This window comes from Cryptotermes secundus, unplaced genomic scaffold (genome assembly GCF_002891405.2).
Source record: "Cryptotermes secundus unplaced genomic scaffold, Csec_1.0 scaffold196, whole genome shotgun sequence".
NCBI classification, from domain to species: domain Eukaryota; kingdom Metazoa; phylum Arthropoda; class Insecta; order Blattodea; family Kalotermitidae; genus Cryptotermes; species Cryptotermes secundus.
The window spans coordinates 328,946-351,963 of record NW_019735556.1 but is presented as its reverse complement, the minus strand read 5'-3'; the positions used below and the strand labels follow the sequence as shown (position 1 = coordinate 351,963).

The window sequence follows — 23,018 nt, the reverse complement described above, 5'->3', positions numbered from 1 at the left end:
CTCGGTCGGTATAGTTCGCTTGCGGACTAAAACCACGGAGTTTTTTTTGTCAGCGATGTTCATTTATTGCAAACAAAAATATAATGCCGGTCAATGCTGAAACAACAGAACAGAGTTGTATGCTCCTATTCTGCTCCTTATTATACCAGTGAATAGCAGATATGACACTTACAGAGATACACAAATTATTTCGTCTTGCATGAGTACCGGGGGCCCTTTTCCAAGGGTACAGTGGCCATATTATGAAGCTGACTGTTCAAACATGGTGGAGCTATACCACCATACCAAATATTCTTTTATGGAGAAGTGCTTTGTTTAATTAATGAAATACAGGAAAAACTTTACGTTTAGCCTGTGCACTACACTGAAAACGGATAATTTTTTGTAATATAATAATTTTGCGTTACGAACCAAACTCTTTGAAGGGAATGAGAGTTTATAGAAGATTTCGGAATTTTTACGAAGTCTTCATGTTGAGACCGAAGCGAATACATTGAGAAGTTAAAGTTACCCTGTGCTTAATCAAATAAATAGCACGCCATAAATGTCAAAGGGGAAGTATAGATTCAAAATTGAAAATAACATATCTGACAGACAATTCAGAAGGATATACAGTGGAGTATGAAGCAATAAGGGTAACCTCCTGAACTGTAACACTCGGTGTTTTGTGAATAAGAACCCCATTTTAGGCGTCTGCACAAGGTGGTCACTTGTCAGATTCACGCCACTGCCGCTTCAACCCCCGGGGGGAAACCCCAGTACATGTTGCTGGACTCAGAAGCCGGACTGGACGCTTCGAGAAGTGCAATTTTCTTCCTCCTGCTGGGTATGTAACCTCGCCAACTTTGCCACCCAGCCGGTAGCCTAATCGCAGTATAGGTTGAGAGCAAATTTAGAATTTTTTATGATGGTGTAAAGCATTTATTTAAACTTTTATTTAGGACTTCGTCCATCCCTACAAAGTAGCTCTACCGAAAACCCGATGGCGTATTCAGATTGCGGGGGTTATGTACTTTGTCCGTCGTCAGGTATTCTAAAACCTAGAGGACGCAACATTTCGGAAACTGGACCTCTTTCCATCCTCAGATGATGGGAAGACACACCATCAAAGCGATTATAAGTTGCTCACGATCAAGTGTGCCCTATGGAGTTAATCAGTTATTTTCGTTATATTGCACGACTAATATTTATCGAAATTAAATTTTCCCTACGTCTCTGTGTGGGCTCATAATAACACGTTTAATCGAAAACCGTTCAGTGATTTCTAAAATGAAATATGTGGACAAGTGTATATGCATCCACAATCTTACCGTAATTTTATATATATATATATATTTATTAGCAATCAGAATAAAATACATTCTTTTAGCTAATTTGCTAATTTAAACACCGTCCTCGTGTGCGATCTTACCGTAATGACTTCATTTTATTCACTGCGTTCAAATATCACGAAACCTAATCTGGACCATCGAGTAGTATCGTGTAGAGGCAGTCCTCCATAATTATAAGTATAATATACACGTTAGCCAGGTTAGCAGAGATTTTGTGTTGTTTTCCTCAGTCCTTCCAGTAGCATGTCGCAATAGTAAGGTACAGCTTTGGCCGGGCCATAGCTCAAGCGGTTAGTCGCTGGCTTCCCACCGCGGCGGCCCTGGTTCGATCCCGGCTATGGTCAAGTGGGATTTGTGGTGGACAAAGTGGCGCTGGGGCAGGTTTTCTCCGATTACTTCGGTTTCACCTCCCAACCTTCATTCGACCAATTGCTCCACAATCGCCCTCACCTATCATCTGGGGCTGGTACAATAGGCCAGAAGTGGCCGCAGTACAAGGGACTTAGTCCCACCCCACTAGCAATAAAAAAAGGTACAGCTTAACACTATTTTCATGTCAATATTTTCACATCAAACGAGATGATACCACCATGACTTCCTTCTCGTTGAATAATATATAATCTCTGAAACCGAGTACATGTCGTTAAATTACCTAGGAATCAGCTGAAACGAAACCTTATGTTTCCCTTCTGATCTGACTCGTCGAGGACTGACTTCCGCCTTGTAGAATCTAAATGCGATGTCTGATATTTTTGCATGTAATAAAATATATACTTCAGTTCCTAGCTCAGTTTATCTGATTTATGTCAAACAAATAACCATATCGAAGTTTTGATGTCATTAATTCAGCTGAATTTTATCCTGTTCACGCCTCTCCTTCTCTGGTAATATTCATAACTTCGTAGAACCTTGCATGTTACCGCACAATAGTTCATAATTCTACTGTGACGTGCAGGTCACGCAAACCAACTTACATATCACTAAGGTATGTGAGAGGTGCGTGTTACTCTTGCGTTTATGATATAGCCTAATATACTTGCCCAAAGTGGCAATGCTGCCTCAGATAACTGGAAGGGCTTACAGCACCGAAACAATTGTTACCAGAACTTTCTGCAAGTCACAGAAAACTTCAACTGAAAACTTTCAAAGAATACTGACACGTGTTCGGGGTTCCGTGATTGATAATAACGGGTTGTCAATTGGATTATTGGATTTATTGGACTACTTATATTACAGTCACTCTTAATTACAATCAATTATAACAGCTCACAATCAATGACTGCCTAAAACACGCTCTATTATTTATTAAAATAGGAGTGTCTTTTCTTCTGCTGTGACTGACCCGGTCACTTCTTCAGCTTCCGTCGTCCGCTGGTTAACACTCCACAGCTGAACAGTCAACTCAACTCAACTCCTGAACTGAATTGTTGGACTGAATTCTGAATTCCGCTACGACTGACTCCGAATCAAAAGTCATGTTATGACCGACGGTCAGTCGGCCGGTCTATCTTAGAGTAAAGCACCCATCTGGGGCTTAAGACCAGATATTTAATACTGTATGACAGTTGGCAGGCTTGTTGATGTGGGGCGCTCTCTCTGACGAGAGGACGGGTCTGTCCTTTGCCAGAGTTACAGTCAGCAGTAATCTCCGGATCGAAGTCAAAGTCAAAGTCACATTGCGACTGACGGTCAGTCAGTAAGTCTTGGTGTCGAGCTCCATCTGGGGCTCATGACCAGATATTTATTACTGTTTGACAGTTACATGTTGTCTCTTGTGGGGCGCCATCTCTGACGAGAGGACGGGTCTGTCTTTTGTAGATGTTGTTGGTCTTGCCAGCGCTGTCTTTCTCGGACCCGAGTCCCTTGGGAGTCGCGACCATATTTTACTGTCTCAGATTTGAGACTTCCCTTTTCTTCGCCTCCTACGACTCGCAGGGTCACGGTGGAGGTATCTGACCCCGCCTCCACACGTGTTACCCCTATATAACCTCGAGACGAACCGAATGGAGATCACTACCAATAACAGTTCCTCAGTTATTCTGTTTATCCGTTGCTACGAAACGTGTGTTAATTTCGTAGCAACTGTCTGGTTTTCAAGAGTTTACGAATTTGAGTTTTCGTATCTGTGTTCCGTAACCAGTTGGTTTCCAAGAATCGATCTCTTCGTGACAACGTACTTGCCAACTCGATTCCCAGAAACGGCCCACCTATCACATTATGTTGGATTTGAATTCTTCATCGGTGCGGTATCTTGGATCTGATGTTGTATAATTCCTTGGAAATTCACTGACGGTTCGGGTGAAGTACCTCAAGAATTGAGAAGCAGTCTGAGCACAATAAATTTGGTTCATATGTTCATTTGAAAAAGGAGCCCAGATGGAACCACGAGGAAGAGCCTTCTCCTCAGATCTATTCATCTTCTCTGGGCTCCTTTAAGAGGCTTATATTTGAACCATGTTTTCTAGGCTAGGCTCGGTGTCCGGTAAATTCTGAAGGAAAGGAATTGTTTTGTCTTGGTTGACGTTCATGTTCTGTAGCTGCTCCAAAATTGCTTGTAACGCTGGTTCCAACTTCTACCTGACTTCTGATACTTGTAACATTTGCCTTGTTCTGGAGCAGTTATCTACAGTTGGTCACAAACTTGACGTCAGTCTGTTCTAGCTTTCTACAATTACACTTGTATATCATTGCATTCTTCTGTACTTACTTTCACTACCTTGCATCTGACAATATGCAACTGACTGCTTGCTTTTCACAGCACGTCCTGCTCCACCACACAAACACTACAAGCTGCTACTAAGGTGTCTCTCTTTGCCTCGTGACTTTGTTTTCATACAAATTATATTTCCAGCGTAGTCAGTAAGTCATGAAGTAAGATGAATTTGTGGAAGTTGCGACAAGAGGAGAGAAGTCGGGAAATTTCAGCGGCGATGCGTGCGCACAAGCTGTCATGTGACCCGCACCCAGTCCGTGAGACAATAGGACGGTATCTGCATATTAATTGTAGGGGAAAATATATAGACCAAAGAAATTAAGTCAAATGAAAATTTTCAGAATTGATGTCTTCACCTTGTAGTTTTTGGGTAAATATATCTATGATATTGAAATTGTGAGATACAAGAAATGCATATTTTCTGTACATTTAGGACTGAAACTTCCTAGGTGTTATACGAATCGATCATTGCATATATAGGACTCGCTTACAGAACTGTTCCAATGGAAGACAGTGAGAGAACCCCAGAATTCTCTAATCGAGATTATAAACCTGTTACTCTCACTCCCCGAAAACAACTCACATATGCTTATTGATCAGAGCGTGCGAGATACGCCTCAAGGAATGTATCTACAAATTACAGTCAGTAATTTAAACGTAATGGACGGTCACGGTAGCCGAGCGACCTAAGGCATGTACTGTCTTTTCTCGCTCAGACGCCGGGATCGTATGTTCGAATCCCACACAAGGCATGGATGTTTGGTATGTGTATGTGTTTATTCTGTGTTTGTATTGTCCTGTGTTTAGGTAGAGGCCTTGGGACGAGCTGATCACCCGTCCAAGGAGTCCTACCCTCTGTAAAATGATCATGAAACTGAAAATCAGAGGCCAGGGCCCAAGGGGGTTGTAGAGACAGTGAAAAAAAAAAATAAAAATAACGTAGAACTGTGACTCACATCCAGGTTTCAGCTGAGATCTAACGTTCCAGGTTTGTCCTTGCGTGAATGTAATTAAGACATGTATTATCCATAATTTAAATGAGAAATTGCATAATATATTGTTCTCGAAACATCTGCGTGACACTGAATGCTAATTTTTACATATCGTAATGCTTTATCTGAACTATTTCAACTAATATCTACTTAATGTTGCAGATTTTCACGTATATAAATTACGCTTCAAATGGTCGAGACACGTAGAATGTATGACAGAAATAAGAACTGCAAAATAATTTTGACGGAAAACCTCTGTATAAAATATTGGATATAAATGTTACTGAAATTCATACTCCCATTGTGCTCTACTTAACGCTGTAAATTTTTCTTTGAGATGAGAAAAGTAGCATGATATGAGACATTGCTGAGAAATATTAATTCGCATACCACTCTGTGAGACTCCAGATAAGACGCAGGCATTCACAGGAAATTACTATCGAAACTGACGTGCACCAGATGCATTTTACGGTTCCATATTTTACTCACCATTTGAATGACATCGCCGTTCAATGACAATAAAGTTCGCGAACTCATCGCAGTGAAAGTGCTACAACCTCGTTACTGAATATCATTGTGCTTGCCTTCAAAGTACTCCCCTTGGAGAGCTATGCACCTATGTCAGCGCCTAGTCAACCCTTCAAAACAATTTTGGAACTGGTTTTGTGGCATGACCTTCACAGCTGTCGTCATATTCCTCAGTGATTCAGTATTGAGGGGGTGGGTTTCTCTATGCACCGCGACTGATAGTCTATTGTACATCCCCCTTTTAATTTCTACCGTCTCCATCCCCTACCGATACTGGTGCTCGCTATCAGCCCCTTTCTGCCAGCGAGGTTTCTACCCTCTACTTGGCAGTGGTATCTAATAGTCCCTTTCTGTCAGTGAGGTCGTCCCTCCTCTGGCAGGGGTTCCTAGTCCCTTTCTGCCAGCAAGGTTTCTACCCTCTATTTGGCAGTGGTATCTAATAATTAGTCCCTTTCTGTCAGCGAGGTCGTCCATCCTCTGGCAGTGGTACCTAACACTTCCCCATCTATCGGAGGCATTGGAAACTATTTGGGCGGGAAACTTTTTGGCCTAATTTAGCTCAGAGGCCTCCTAGAGGCATGAGGTTCTTTTACTTGCCGCAAATCTACGACACGGGACCCACGGCTTAAAGTCCCTCCCGGAGGACTTGTTCCCTGAATTTTTCCTCACTTAAAAATTCCACGACCTCCGCCGGGTTTGAACCCGCGTACCTTGAGTCATGAGGTGGGAACGTTACCCCTAGACTACGGAGGCCGCTTGTCGTCATATTACTCCTGATGTCATGAAGTGTCATCAAAATGCCTTCCTTTCAATATTTCCTTTACTTTCCGGAAGAGAAAAAATATTGAGGAGCTAGAACCGTTGAATAGGGAGGGCCTTCCAGCACAGTTACTTGTTTACTAGCAAAAGCTCCCAAACAAACAGTGCACCAATTCCAGCTCCGTAATTCTCGGCGACGACAAACAGAAACACATTCAGACAATAATAAACGTCACTCAGAAAGAGAATGCCATAGATAAAAAACAACATAGCTGTGAAACGCTGATATGTCAACATCATCAAATAATACCGAGTTTTCTGCCCGCTGTTGCCACAGCAAGCACATGGTGGCAAGTTCGGGAACTTATTCTCAGACCTCGTGTACACTAGTGATTACCTTTCTTGAGGTGATGGGTTGAAGTCATGAGAGAAAAAAGTCAAATTTAGCTGCAATGTTCAAATTTTTGTCTACGTTTAATTGCCTCTTCTTTCAGCACCCGTTGTAACTGTTAATCCAAATATAAAAAATGGGAGGATACGCTAAAAATTTTGCGGCATTCATCGTCAAATAAAACATCACGATGCAGCAATCTTATTTTTAAAGTTTAAATTTTTTCTCGCATTTCTGATACTGGATGCTGGGGTCGCTATACATTAACTTCGATTTTCCTTTTCATATATGAAACTTTACTGGATAATATTTCACTTTCTGTCTTTCTTACTATGGTGTAAATCGGTTTAACATTATATTAATTTCAGACATCTTCTAAGTATGCTTATTGCGTTTTCACATTGCCTAATAATAATATAAGTACCAGTAAAACAGTTTATAAAATTATTATTTATTTCAATCAGGAAAATAGAGGATGGAGTAAAAATAATGCAGTGACGCATCGTATCAGAAAAATGAGGAGTCACTTTCCTACATATCATGTTTTTTCCGAAAAATTAAGTGAGGTTATCTTCCCTGGCCGATCACAGTGGTCGCGAGGCCTAAAGCACGAACTGTCTTCGTTCGCTCGAACGTTAGGATCGTGGGTTCGAATCCCACTCAGAGACATGGAAGTTTGTGTTTGCGTTTGTTCCATGTTTGTGTTGTGCTGTGTGTAGACAGAGACCTTGCGATTGGCTGATCACTCGTCAAAGGAGTCCTATCGTCTGTGTAAAAGAGATTATGAAACTAAAGAAGAGGCCAGGGCCCAACAAAGGGCTGTAAAGTCATTGATGAATGAATGAATAAATATATTTCCTTCTTTCTTATTAGGCGTGTGTCATTGATGACAGTGGCAAAAAAATTTAGTAGTTTTCATTACAGCTTGAGGGATTAAAGTATCTTACTAATCCAACTACTGCCTTACTTATTACTGCGTAATATAAACCCAAACTCCGATGCCTCATTGTTTAAAGCTAATATAAAGAATGGGCTTAATTCTTATGAAAATTTTTTATCGTCTGCATATTATGAAGTAATCCTTGGGAGAAATAATGATATCTTGCAGCATCTATAAAATTTTATGGCGCAATATCCTGTGTTATAGTAGAAGTTTAATGTGCTTATTGTAAGGCTCATGGTTGCGGAAATCTGTGAGAGGCATAGTCAACTAATGCTAGGCGCACACGACAAGAGTCTAGCGTGAAAGATTAACACAATGAGAGGACTGAGGCATACAGAGTGGTGCACGGTCTAATGGGTGAGAAAATTCGTTTCGGTTAATGAACCTTCTTTGTAACGTAATGCATTCGTAACCTGCATGACACATTAAATGTTGGTAAATAGCGTATCCCCTAGCGAGTCTTTGAAGCGTTGTGAATCACAGATGATTTTCGACAAGAATATTAAAAATATGTAAGAAATTATGAACAGAGTTTTCTTCACCCATTTTTAGATGCAAAGAAATTTATTTCACGAGTACCACCAGATAGTATACATTCGATAGTTTCATGTTTTTGCCAGTTTTTCATGCAACAGGGCCCGCCTCCCGACGTGGTCGTATGTCAGTGGAAACTGAAATTCATATATATAATATATATATAGCATATGTTTCAACAAACAGAAGAAAATTCGTTACGATTGGACAACAAATTGAAAAATAGACGGAATTAACATGTCCGGTAGCATCAGGATGTATCTACACATGAAAGTGTCATATTTTGTTTTCCGTTAAGTAAACAAGAGAATGTATTTCAGATTCCAGGAAATTGAAACCGTATCAGAAACAACAGAGATTGACTGGATGGAGTTATGTAAAATTATAAGAATCCGTAAAAATACACCTGCACTGACCCTTACGTTTTCATGCCGTGATGCTTTAATAAGCTAATAATTACTTAACTTTTTTTTATTGCTAGTGGGGTGGGACTAAGTCACTTGTACTGCGGCCACTTCTGGGCTATTGTACCAGCCCCAGATGATAGGTCAGGGTGATTGTGGAGCAACTGGTAGAATGAAGATTGGCAGGGGAAACCGAAGTACTCGGAGAAAACCTGCCCCAGCGCCACTTTGTCCACCACAAATCGCACTTGAGCAGACCCGGGGACTAACCACTTGAGCTCTGGCGCGGCCTCAACTTTACTTTACCTTTACTTCCAACTCTACTGTGCAATTTCTACTTAAGCAGCTCATATGGCAAATTATTCTGTTGGGCAAGAATTTTACTGCGCTTAAACAAACCATGAATTCACTGTTATATTAAAGCAGTCTACCACTGAATATAATGCGGTCTTCATTTTCACGTTCCATTGATTTAAGATGTTATATTAAATTATATCTACACTAATAACACTATTGAGAAGAATGTTACTGCATGTGACTCTGACTTGTATCTTAGAATTATGTTGTCTAATATTTTCGACATGTTCTTCTAACAAGAAATAACGCTATGGTGAGCTTGTTCGCGAATTTAGTTTCACTCTGTATATTTAAACCAGGACCGCCTCTGTGGTCTAGTGGTCAGAGTTCCTGGTTACAGATCCAGAGGTACTGGTTTCGATTCCCGGCGCTACCAGTTTTTCTGAGAAGTAGTGTGTCTAGAACGGGGTCCACTCAGCCTCATGAGGATAATTGAAGAGCTACTTAAATGGAAAAGCAGAGGCTCCGGTTTAGAAAACCGAGATTAACGACAATGGGAATCCGTTGCGTTGACCACGCAACACCCTCTATCCGCTAAAATTGGCACTAAATTTGCCGACAAGCGGCGGTCGCTCCGTCGGTTTAGTTCGCTTGCAGACTAAAACCACGGAGTTTTATATTTATACCAGTGCGTAACTATCAACAAATTTAATACTGATGATGGAATTAAATAGGTTTTGAAACATCTGAGTTTTATTCCAAATCGGTAGGACCGATAGCCCCAAACATTTTATTGCATGTAATATTGCGAACTTCTTAGATGTAACGTAGAACAACCCGGTATGTCTGTATTAACATTTCGTTGGAATGTACTGTCAAGGTAGAACTGCTTCTTCCATAAAAAAGGAGATAGCAGCTTCCTCCGTAATTCTGGTGTCTATCTACCGCATTATACACAGTCACATAAAAAAATCCCGTAGTATTAGTATTCACTGCGGAATCTCAAATCTCAGTATCAAACTTGCACTTATTTTTGTTGTCTCTGTCTTATCTCTCTCAAGAATAGTTGCCTGTGAGAACATTTTGTTGTAAGAACACACGAGTAACCTTTCGTTCCGTTTGAAAGGTCATAATCTCCAAATTATGATGCTTCGTGAAGGTATGACTCAGCATATACCTGTATCAATCAGTACCTCTAATCATCAATGCTGCCATCTGTGAACAACACGACCTTTGGTCTCAGCGATTCGATATTATTGGGTGTATTCGAATTAGACTTTACATATCACGTGTCCGAGACAAGATCAGTTCCGACCTGTATCACAAAAAGGCTATGTCATATAAGTTTATGCAATATTCTTTCGTAACTGCAAATAATATCGTACTAATTATAAAGCATATTTATTTTGTGTTAGATTGCAATAAACTGATTACTTTGAGGTTACAGCTAAAGGATGGTAAGTCTGCAAATGTGATGCGTTCTACATGAAAGGTAAACGAAACTCAGAGGAAACTGAAACATTGAAATTAACCTTCGGCAATGACCTGAGTTACAACGTTTTATGCTACAATATTCTCACGTGTCACCGTGACTAAAGACGGGGTTCAGATTTGTAATTAGATTTATTAAGCACCTCCAGGTCGTAACTACAATTAATTATTACACTATTGCTGACTTACTCAATTTACAGTTACTCCACGCTACTCTCCTCAGTCTATCTGCATTAGTCTTCACGGATTTATAACACAGGAACTATAACAGTCTCCTAAGTCACACACTTTCAACACCACTGCACTATAGCACACATAAAGTTTTCAAATCACAAGTTAAATCTTCACAGGCTGACTTCTTGTATGTACTCTTCTGTACTCCTCAAGCTTACTGCTTGCTTGTTGTTCGCGTGCTTCTGCCGCTGCTACTACTAGTCGTAAACCCCCGAAAGAATTCTGTTACTTTTACTTGCATAGCCACGGAACGGACATGGATCTACAGTAAATATATCACGTGATCGCTATCAAGCCAGTCTACTGGAGCGTCGGTCGCATCTACAGAAAACACAGCTTCCTCTATTGTTGCGTGTTGCCCCGTGTTTACGGAGCTGTTGCCTGACAACGCCTTGACCAAATAACAGTGAGCCGTTGCGTAGAGAATGCCGAAACAACGAACGCGTTTCCCCGGAGATGGACAACAGAAGGCTCGTTACGTAACAACGGACTGTCGGAACAGCGGAAACGGAACCGTGAGGAACGGTGTCTGGTATCCGGTCCGCAGAGCTAGATAGACACGTATGAACGAGTCAGTTGGGGTCCAGCATATAGTTGAAACAGTAATTGTGATATCGCTTGTGGTAATAATTGTAAAGTGTGTGAGTGTAGAGGCGAAGCACAATAAATGTCCGCTACACCCTTGACGGTGTGAAGTTATTTGTCGCCTGACATATCCAACACGTGACAGTATTATCACTTCACTTGTGCTTGTAATTAGGAACAAACTTAACCTTAAATAAGTTATGTGATGGTGACCGGTTTCGCGCTTTAAAAACTGAATTGCTAGATTCCTTTTTTTCCCCATTGTCGCTACAGCCCTAACGTGGGCCTAGGCCTACCCCCATGAAACTGTCCGTTTCACTTTGGTTTACTATATCTTAGACGTTCGGTAGGACTCCTTGGGTGGGTGATCAGCTCGTCGCAAGGCCTCTACCTGTAAACAAACAAACAGAAAAACGCACACCAAACATCCATGCACTGAGTAAGATTCGAACCCACGATCCCGGCTTGCGAGCGAGCGAAGACAGTGAATGCGAATTACTAGATTGGCCAATTAAATATCCATTTCAATTGAACACCACATAAGTACCTACAGGTCAAATAGGAAAGTCAACACTTCCTATAGGATTTTTTCAATGGTTTTTCCAGCATATTCTGGGTCCAGGGTTCTTATTAAGTTCAGTAATCATCTTTCACAGTCGGTAGGGCTCCTTGGATGAGTGATCAGCCCGTCGCAAGGCCGCTACCTACACACAGGGCAACACAAACACAGAATACGCATACGCATACTAAACATGCATGTGTTGTGTGGGGTTCGAACCCACGATCCCAGCGTCCGAGCGAGGGAAGACAGAAGGAAAGAGACCACTGGGAAGACCAAGATGTAGGTGGGTGGACAATATTAAAATGGATCTTAGAGATATAGGATGGGATTGTATTGATTGGATTGATCTGGCTCAGGATAAGGACCAGTGGAGGGCTCTTGTGAATACGGTAATGAACCTTCGGGTTCCATAAAATGCTGGGAAATTCTTGAGTGGCTGCAGAATTGGCGGCTCCTCCAGAAGGGCTCAGCTCCATGAGTAAGTAATATATGTAAGTAATGTATGTATGTATGTATATAATACCGAAAGATTCTAAATTATTGCCCGGGTTTCCGTTTACAGACCACGGAAAGCACGACAATAATTTAGAATCATCCTGTATATAGGTACACAACGCCTTCGATTGTACAGGGGCTTTCTTGAAACTTATGCTTATTCAGTTGGTCTAGAAATTCCCCATTTTTATGAAACCCTTCACATTTATATGTCAAACAGAATACAGTCTTGCGAACAGATGGATGATTGGATTTATTGAACCTTATACGTTCACAACTCGGAACTACACGTAATTAGAGCGCTACCGCTATTCTACACACTTCACAGTTCACCGTTACACACGCACTAGGGTACTCGGTCTTCACTAGTCATATCCTGGCAACGGATTACAATCGTTTCACCGTAATTTCAAATAACACATGAAGTCTTACTTTCACAGTTTAGTTCCTTTCTTACAATTATTCTGCAAGTGTCAAAACAATTCAATTCCAAGCTCATCATAACCCGGCAGGCTGGAGTCCTGAAACTCGACTCTTCAGTCTCCCGACTACTGTTCTATTCGGCTCTATGCTGCCGAATACGTCCTAATGACCACTCTGCACGGATCAAACAGAAAACAAAACCTCTATTGTTAAGGAGGTGTGTTCACTGGTTCGTTAACTAACAACGGACGTCTTTCTGTTTCGCGCGTACGCTTAGCGGAAAAGTGTTTACTGAGTCGTTGCCTAGCAATGGGTATACAAGTCACAATATGCATTTTAAACAATATAGGAATTAAACTTGCCTCTTCATTTTATTATTTAATGATTTGAATGATTTTTGCGCATTTTCTTGACATGAGTGCTTGTATTCATCGCATTCCCGATATGGAAATTATAATTTTAAATTTCTCCAGAATTCTTCTGTCGTAATTAATGGTATTATTTTCGAAATGACAAACTGAATGACCATTATTAGTGACAGCAACGTTTAACAGTGACGTCAAGACAAATTCTTGCTGTAAACACTGGACAGTGACGTGGCAGTGATTAATTGCAAACGTTACGTTTTCCGACGTATTTAATATCCTCTGTTCCGGGAGAGACGGACAAACGAGCTTAACCTGCTGGTCACTCCCATGACTCGTCTGCCATTTCCGTTTGAACACAAGTGGACATAACATTTTACACCGAAAGTATTACTTGATGCATCAGAGTTTAGTGAGAAAATTGGAAGTAAAGAGCCTATTGTGGAGACTTAGAGGTACATGGGAAGAAAATACGAAAATGTGATTTAATCAAATGAGACATAAAGCTGAGGCCTGAATTCATGTGGAGAATAACAGGGCTCTGAGGAGAATACTAGACCCCGAGAGGGACTACTGTTATAGGACGTTGCATAACTGCATAACGAGGAATCCTCATATCTTGTACTTTTCGTCAAGTATATTCAGAATGATGAAGTCGAGGAGGGTGAGATTGGCAGAGTGTGTAGGACGCATGGGGAGAAGAGGAATGCATATAGGTTTTTGGTTGGAAAGCCAGAACGAAAGAGTCCACTAGGAAGACCAAGACGTAGGTGGGACGATGATATTAAGACAGATGTTAGAGGGACAGAATTGGGTAGCATGGACTAGATTGGTCTGGCTCGGGATAGGGACCAGTGGAGGGCTCTTGTGACCACGGTAATGAACCTTCGAGTTCCATAAAATATTGCGAAATTCTTGAGTAGTTGCATAAGTGGCTACTTCTCAAGAAGGACTCAGCTACATACAGTTAAATAGTTAGTTATTTAGAGACAGGTAGCAGTGGTGTTCTGTTTTAAATACTATAACGAACATTGAGTTTCATAAAATTGAGGGAGCTATTTGACCAAATCACAGAATTTTAGCCTCTCAATAATGATTGTGGTCCAGATTTTAGTACTGCTTACTTTTATCCCTACGTACTTAACTTCCCCCTTTCTCTCTCTCTGTTTTCCTTTCTTTCTTGAAAAATCCTCACCATCTTCTTCACGATACCTGTATGCTTACATGACAAATCAAATTCCATTCAGATGGTTTATTGAATTTTGGCCCTGTTCATGTATTCTATTTTATACTGACTGTGCTATTACGTTTTTTTTTTCCAATATATTCGTAAACTTTCTTGAGCACGAACCAAAGGATTCTGAAACCGAGGATAGACCCTGAAAAACATGGAATTATATCAAGTCGGAACAGGCCTGATTGCCTGTGCCATGAAGCGACGATATTAAATTAACACTTTAAAGCATATATAGTATATAATAGTTTATATACTTCTAGCTTTAATATTATGATATGTAAATCCATTGCTAAGTAACGGCTTATTGAAACACGTCTCCGAGATCATGGCAGAGACATCGAGTCCTAGGCAACAAATACAGAAAATTTTCCGTTACAACAGATAAGTGCTCTCAACACGGCAACAAAAAAACAGAGAAGCGAAGTAGGTGATCTCTATACGGTTCGACGAAAACCTGCCTCAGGGAGAGATAGACTACAAGATACACTGAAGAGTCCTGCCAAGTAGTAGAAGCTCAGTCAGAGAAGATTGGGTGCAGACCTCACCGAATTCTACAAGGAGCATCTAAGAGTGAAAGTGTTGAAGATGAAGATCTGTGTTTTTGTACAAGTAAAGTTTTGAAGTGTTATAAGTATTTGTAGATCCGGCTTGTAAACGTCCAATAAATCGATTTTTAAATCCAGAGAACACACTAATTACTTGTCGCGTTACCAGGATACGTGACAATATTAAATAACTATGAATTTTAACCTCGCAATTTACAAATGAACTTCGCAGAATTCTCAGAATAAACAGAAATTAGTTGTCGAAACAGCAGTAAGTGACTGACATTTGTATTAGGAATTCAGTACGATCTATGTTAGGAATCTACTAAATTTTTAAATATAATTTAGGTTAATTTAGGTTTCATATCCATAACTTCATTATCAAATCTCAGGAAAAAAAATCGTTAGATTTGTATTCCTTCCAAGTTAGCTTTATCTGTGGACACAAAGCCGAATAATAACAACAGTACTGAACTATATTGTACATTCTGGACTACTGCACTAACTAACAAATGAAATTTATGTGAGTTTGTGAACAGTGCCTTCTGGAGTGCGTTCTATATACGACATTCGTGATGAAGCCGCTCACGTTCCGTATCTCCAATCGTTTTGTGGATGTCCAGAATAACAATGTGCAGAAATAACCAGGAAATCTGATATACATTCGAAGTCTGAACTTTTTGGAGAAGGTGGCCAAATTCCATCCAGTTTTGTGCTCGGTGTTCAGCAACTGTGAACATAACACCTGATACTAGTGAACTGTTTTTTTTTCGATTAATTAGTATTCTTCCACTTCAAGGAAACTAGAAGGATACTCTGTTCTCTCTTTGACACTGTGTAGCTCAGTATAAGTAGGACGGTGCTTGTTTGTTCGTTCTTCTTGGTAGTTTGCTTGGCTCAAATTTAAACCCTGAGGACGTGGGCAATAATCACAGCCGAAAAGCCAGTAAACTTCTACTAGAAGTGAAGCAGGTAATAGTACTTTTCATTGTCAAGCCGTCAGAACCTCAAATCTGTCTTAACGGAATTACTTCTGATGAAATCTCACGTTCTTTTTTCACGGATACAATTATCTGAACAAGCCATGTGGCGGGAAGAGTAGGGAAATATGTAACGTCCAGAAATTACGTAAATATAATAATGAAATTGTAAAGTAAAAAGTAAAGGTATCCCTGTAACAGGCCGTAGAGGCCCATAGGATTGTGAGGTGTTGAGGTTCCCACATTTTCTAGACCTAGACAATCGCCTCATAGATGGCGGCAAGATTGTCAGCTCAACGCGCCGGCCGCCCTTTACCCCCAAGAATATTCCTGGAACTCATTTCTGTTAGAGACTGAGTCGACCCCAAGGCCATAGTGCGGCTGGAAGGATTAGATCAATTGAAAAAAATCAAATGACCTCATCAGGACTTGAATCCGCGACCTTCTGGCTTGTAGCATAGTGGTTCAACCAACTATACTACCGCATGAAACTGAGCTGTATAAAAATGATATTAGATAATCACACTCAGAGATCATACAAGTTTTGAATTCTCTGAGTGATCTACATTCCTCAGCTCGAGAACTAGTTTTTTTTAACAATATCTATGTCTATTTTTCATTTTCGTAATATACTAATTTTTTACGGTGAGGAGTTGTTAGCCCCACGCGATTGAACTTGGGTAATGCTTGCTACCATTCAGTCCAGAACCTTTTGTCTTCTCGTCTGTTGTCCAAAAACATAAAAATTAGAATATACAAAACTATAATTTTGCCTCTGGTTCTGCATGGGTGTGAAGTTTGGTCTCTGACTTTAAGGGAGGAACATAGACAGGGTGTTTGAGAACAGGGTTTTGAGGAGAATATTTGGACCAAAGAGAGATGAAATCACAGGAGGTTGGACAAAACTGCATAATGAGGAGCTTCATAACTTGTACTCTTCTCCAAGTATAATTAGAATGATCAAGTCAAGGAGGATGAGGTGGGCAGGTCATGTAGCACGAATGGGGGAGACGAGGAATGCGTATAGGATATTGGTGGGAAAGCCAGAAGGAAAGAGACCACTGGGAAGACCAAGGCGTAGGTGGGTGGACAATATTATAATGGATCTTAGAGAGATACATGGGATGGTATGGATTGGATAAATCTGGCTCAGGATAGGGACCAGTGGAGGGCTCTTGTGAACACGGTAATGAACCTTCGGGTTCCATAAAATGCTGGGAAATTCTTGAGTAGCTGCAGAATTGGCGGCTCCTCAAGAAGGGCTCAGCTTCATGAGTAAGTAAGTATGTCTATTTTTAGTCTATTCAATTATGCTTTCAATTTCCAGGATTATATATATCATGAAATGACTAACTGAAAATGAATTGGAAAGGAAGCTGATACAATTTTTGGCCCTAGCCCTGCATTTATCTGACAGGACTGAGGTATATGAGAAATGTCTCAGTCAAGATATTCGCCCTTCGGATTGACATTTGAGACCGAGACCTCTGTGAAAACAAAGCAGCAATTCTAACGACTCGAACACTTTCGGTTGAACAGGCTGCTGGTGAAAAGCACTTAAAGTATCACATATGATACGTTAAGTGCCCGAAAGGCTTACAGTTTTCAGTTACTCACGTGATAAATGCTTAACACAAAATATCAAGGTTATTAAGACAAAATAACAAAATAGTGCTTCATACTGTCAAAATTACAAAAGATATTCATGGTAACTGAAGTACTGGCATGTAAATGTCTCGTCTGAAAACGTAACCTTGAGAAGAAGGAGCTGCGCTCCACGTTTTCACAAAACAGCATTCAAAGGCTACAACAGAAGGCGATTAAGTATAATTCGTGTACATCAATACAAAATTTTTAATAATACAAGGAACATATGTGACAACAATAGAGTTGAAAGAGTATGACGTCATGATTTTATTTCAAGGAGTGTTAGGGCACGAACGTGAGGGGTCAAGAGCATGGATGGACCATTCACTGTCTCCTTTGTGCTTAGTTCTGGTGTAGGTAGTAATTTAGGCTTTGCTTTGTGTTGGTTTTTGTTTCTTGACGTGATATCTGTTGATATTTCGCTTGTGCCGACCCAAATTCTCGCTTGTGACTGTAGAGTTCTGGTGTAAGAAAGATGTACCTACATCTATTTATGATTGTGAAATACAAGTATGGAAAGGCATTATCCACTCTAAAGTATACAAGTTTTCCAAATATATGAGTATTTTCAAGAAAAGGCTTGTTTCTAGCCGATTTCTTCCTTGATTTTGTCTTAAAACCTTTCAAGTGGATATGTTCCTCCGAAACGTTGGTGGACTTCTGACAAATTAAAATTCGTTACATCCCACTCTTCGACTTTGTCCTAATCACGCTGTACCAGGAGCAAGTGTATACGTATCCGTAGGTACAAAGTTGCGCCTTGTTGAAAATATTCCAATTATACATGGACAAAAATAACGAAAACGTCAATACTAAGGATCATGGTACATTTGTTGCCACTGAAAGTGCATCTGTTTCGCCAAGGGTTTGGTAACCGCTCCCAACTTTCTCCCTGACTTATTTTTTTCTGTGGCGCTACAGCCCAAATTTGGCCTAGGCCTACCGCCATGAAACTCTCCGTTTCACTTCGGTTTACTAGATCTTACACATTCGGTAGGACTCCTTGGGCGAGTGATCAGCTCGTCACAAGGCCTTTACCTGTAGACAAACACAGAAAAACGCACACAAACATCCATGCCCTGAGTGGGATTCGAACCCACGATCCCGGCTTCCGAGCGAGCGAAGACAGTGCATGCCTTAGACCACTCGGCTACCGTGACCGGGTTTCTCCCTGACTTTACTTTACAATAATACAAGAAATCAAACAGGTGTCAATAAGATAAGCGCTTGTTGTTACATTTTTAAGAGCCACAGTCGCAGCAGACCGAAGGTTTTACTTTACGTGATGAGATATTCAGCAAAAATAAACCTTATAGATCCAGTTGCGAGATACTGCAGACTGGTTAAGTAAAATAGCTGAGAGATGGCAGTACAGGTTTCTTCTCAGTGATAATGTAACACAAAAAACGTACAGAGAAAAGACACCGGTTGAAGGCGACATATCTCGTTGGTAACACTGTTATTTTCACAATCAGCCAATTAAGCGAATTTAAAAGAACATAAATAGTAATAGAGAATAAAATAACAGAATGAAATAATTTGATTATATGTAGGCCTGTATGAAGCATAGTATTGAAATGAGATGGTCCATAAAGAATTTCAGATGTTTACTTAGCTGATACGACTAGCACACAAACTCCGTGACTTTAGTCCACAAACGAACTATACCGACCGAGCGACCGCCGCTTGTCGGCGAAGTTAGTGCCAGCTTTAGCGGATAGAGGGCGTCGCGTGGTCAGCACAACGGATCCCCACGGCCGTTAATCTCGACTTTCTTATACGACTAGCAGGATTCATAACTTAATAATTATTAAACAAAACCTAATTATAGCTTTCTGTACAGAGTATGTGTGTTAGAATCCGCCTCGTGAGGATAATTGAGGATCTGCTTGAATGGAAAAGTAGCGGCTCCGGTCTAGAAAACCGAAATTAATGGCCGTGGGGATTCGTTGCGCTGACGACGCGACACCCTCTATCCGCTGAAGTTGACATTAACATAACCGACAAGCGGCGGTCGCTCGGTCGGTATAGTTCGGTTGCGGACTAAAACCACGGAGTTTGTTTGTTGGTTGTATGTGTGTTAGAATTCATAGATCAGCTCTCTCGCCGAATCTCATTTCCCCAACATATTGAACATTGCTTATCTTGTGATATACACGTATATATATAACATACACAACCTTTCGGAACTGATTCTAATCTCGTCTAAATGCCCTTGCCACCTTTTTCCGTTTACTATAATCTTTCCAACAAGATTTAAAGTTCTCGCTGTAATGACTGAAGAATACTGTCTTCTGGGATGTGACGCCGTGCAGTCTGGCTTAAGATTAGGGTTGCTCAGTAGACAAGGCTGCCTCGTCCTTATAACCTAAAGATGTGGGACGCAAGTTCTTTAGAGCCGTTCTTCTGTCGATGTCCTCAGAATCTAATGTTAATAACTGTGTTGCAGTGTGGTGCAGATGCAATGGCGCGGTATACACGCCATCGGGTGGTCCCGTGTATGTGAATCCAGAAGTGGCGGCTGCGCAGTCCGTTACGATTCAACAGCAACAGAATGAAGCGGTGGAGCTTCTCACACAAACTGTCTATGGGTTCCTTGACTTCACTACAACCATTGGCAACACCGTAATGGTCTTCTCTCCTCAGAGTGCATTAGCAGGTATGCAAGTTAAATAAATGTCATTGCCATATCGTCCGAAAAATACCAATTCTGACACGGGAGAGAAAAATTATCTAATCTTTAGTTCTCTGCTAGACTTTAGTATTAAAATTGTGCCCATTTCTTCACGTCTTCTTATAAGAAATAATGAGTAACATCAGCTCAGGCACGGGTGTCGGAAGGAGAGAAAACAGGATTTTCCGCCTTCGGGTATTTGAAATAAAATGTAAAATGTGAAGAATACATACGTCATGGTACTTAGGCGTTCAAACTAAACAGAAGATTTTTTACAATTAATATGTTGCTGGACATTATCCATCATTTTGTCTGTTCTAAAAAACCGTCTAGTTTCTATTAAAAACACAACGTTTCGGGAACTGGAATCTGTCCCCGTTTTCAGGTAAAACCTACTCAGTTGGGTCCAATAGACAGAGCTAGCCCCTGTCTCCATAATGTCCAGCAACATATTAATTGTAACAATTTACCATCATCACAAACTTTTAGATCTTATTTGCATAACCAGTATGGACCTGGTACATAGGTCCGGAGATAGGGGCTAGCTCTGTCTATTGGACTCAACTGAGTAGGTTTTACCTGAAGACGGGGACAGATTCCATTTCCCGAAACGTTGTGTTTTTAATAGAAACTAGACGGTTTTTTAAGAACAGACAAGATGATGGATGATGTCCAGCAACATATTAATTGTAACAATTTACCATCATCACAAACTTTTATATCTTAGAAGATTTTGTGTCATTTATGCACCATAACATACCAATTATTTGCTCATTATATGACTGTTTTCCTCTCTGCAGATGGCGGCAAGAAAACTGCCGCTGCCACATCTTCAGCCATAGAAACCAAACCTATAAAACTAACTTCGACTTCTGCGCCACCAGTATTAGAGATAAAACCAAGTAAAACAACAGGGAAATTTTCAGAAAACAAAGGCTCTACTTCTCAGTCGGGAAACGCTCCTAGCAACAAGAGATTAACATCAAATGTTGAGGTGAAGGCTGGGACTCCTGCTACCATATTCTCCAGCGTAGTTGAGGTTCGTGGAGGTGGGTCGCCGTCGAGTGTGGTGAATGTTAACCAGGGACCGTCCAGTATTGTTGAAATGAAGGGAGGTTCTTCAAGTGCAGTTCAGATTCGTGGGGGAACATCGTCTGTGCTCTCCAGTAAGGTAGAAGTTAGAGGCGGTACATCCGCTGTTTCTAATGCGAAGGAACCATCGGCAAAAGTGGAGGTACACAAAGGACCAAGCAGCGTGGTAGAAGTGAAGGCGAGTCCGTCGAAGATCTTGTTCAGCCATGTGGAGGTTGTCGGAGGTGATATCCCGCCTTCAGTGACAGCGGTGGAAAATCACCAGGATCATCACAACGAAGTGCCCACCATTTTCTCGAGTGTGGTGGAAGTGAGGTCTAGCAGCGAGGAGCCTGCCTTATCCGGCAACAACATCGTGGAGCCAGAATACGACTTCTTGTCTAGACAACCGTCCGAGGTCGTAGATGAGACCTATAAGGTAAGCATATTTGTTCCATGAATTCAAGATCACCGATGATTATGTTTTTCGATGATGATGCCTTTTATCAGCCGGAGAGCTTACACGTGTTCTGTTTTATTTATTTGTATTTAACGATGCTGTCAGTATTGTAATTCATCCTGCATAAAGTCGAATGAATGTAAGACACTGAATGATGAATTTGGAAATGATGTGAAAATAAGTGCTCTGAGATATCATCAGGGCATTTGCTTGTAGGGGATAAGAAAGACCACGAAAAACCTGAATAAGGATAGTCGGTGTACTGGCCGAGATAGGAACCAGGCACTTTAGAATACGACTCAGAAGTATTACCAATTACGCAGGCTTGTTAAATTATATAGTGGAACGGAAAGAGACGGAAATATCATAAATGGTTAATTTCCCATGAGGTAATTGCAATTTTCAATTTACCTAATCCTTCCAGCCGCACTATGGCCATGGGGTCGACTCGGCCTCTAACAGAAATGAGTACCAGGAATCTTCCTGCAGGGTAAAGGGCGGACGGCGTGTAATTCTGACAACCTCACCGCCAATTGTGAGCCGATTTTCTAGGAAATGTGGCAGCCTCGACATCTCAGAACCCTATAGGCCAGCACTGCCTGTTACAGGGATAGCTTTACCTTTTTCTTTAAGCAATGTTTTTGAAGGAGATGGACATGGCCTATTTCATAATATTCATACATCTATACAATTTTAACACGAGGAATTTTATCACTTTTAGTATTTGAATTGGCATTTAATAATTAAGCCGGTCACGGTAGCTGAGCGGTCTAAGGCATGTACTGTCTTCGCTCGCTTGGAAACCGGGATCGTGGGCTCGAATCCCACTCAGGGCATGGATGTTTAGTTTGTGTGTGTGCGTTTTTCTGTGTTTGTGTACAGGTAGAGGCCTTGCGACGAGTTGATCACCCGCCCAAGGAGTCCTAGCGAACGTGTAAGATCTAGAAAAACCGAAGTGAACGGAGAAGTTCATGGAGGTAGGCCTAGGCCCACTGGGGCTGTAGTGCCAAGGAAAAGAAAATATAATAATTAATGTTATTCTTATAATAATTATTAACCACGATAATGGTCTCACCGAAATTCCTTCTGCTCTAGAACTTGCTACACGGATCACAGAATCAACTATACCAACCCTGAATTTGAAAACTGCATTTTTGTATTCGCTAGGATGACGTGAGCAGCTGCCGTAACGGCGTCAGGATATGACAGTTTCCCGTACACTGTATTTAAACCTCATAGGCTGGCTTAAGCGGTATCTCCTCATGCCTGTATCTAAAGGGAGAATTATTCGAATCTCGGCCATGACACCAAGTATCTTAACCGAGGTTATTAGCACTTTCCCTTATTCTCTCTAAGC

At 41.0% G+C, this 23,018-nt stretch overlaps 1 protein-coding gene across 1 annotated transcript in view; it reads left to right on the top strand.

Annotated features, from left to right (window-relative positions):
* Positions 1-23,018, top strand: part of LOC111869538 (flocculation protein FLO11) — a 202,806-nt gene that overhangs the window by 166,345 nt on the left and 13,443 nt on the right. Inside the window, exons 4-5 of the mRNA XM_023861154.2 lie at positions 19,906-20,115; positions 20,931-21,640. Of these exons, the coding sequence (XP_023716922.1) occupies positions 19,906-20,115; positions 20,931-21,640 (920 nt within the window). The remainder of the gene's footprint in view (positions 1-19,905; positions 20,116-20,930; positions 21,641-23,018) is intronic.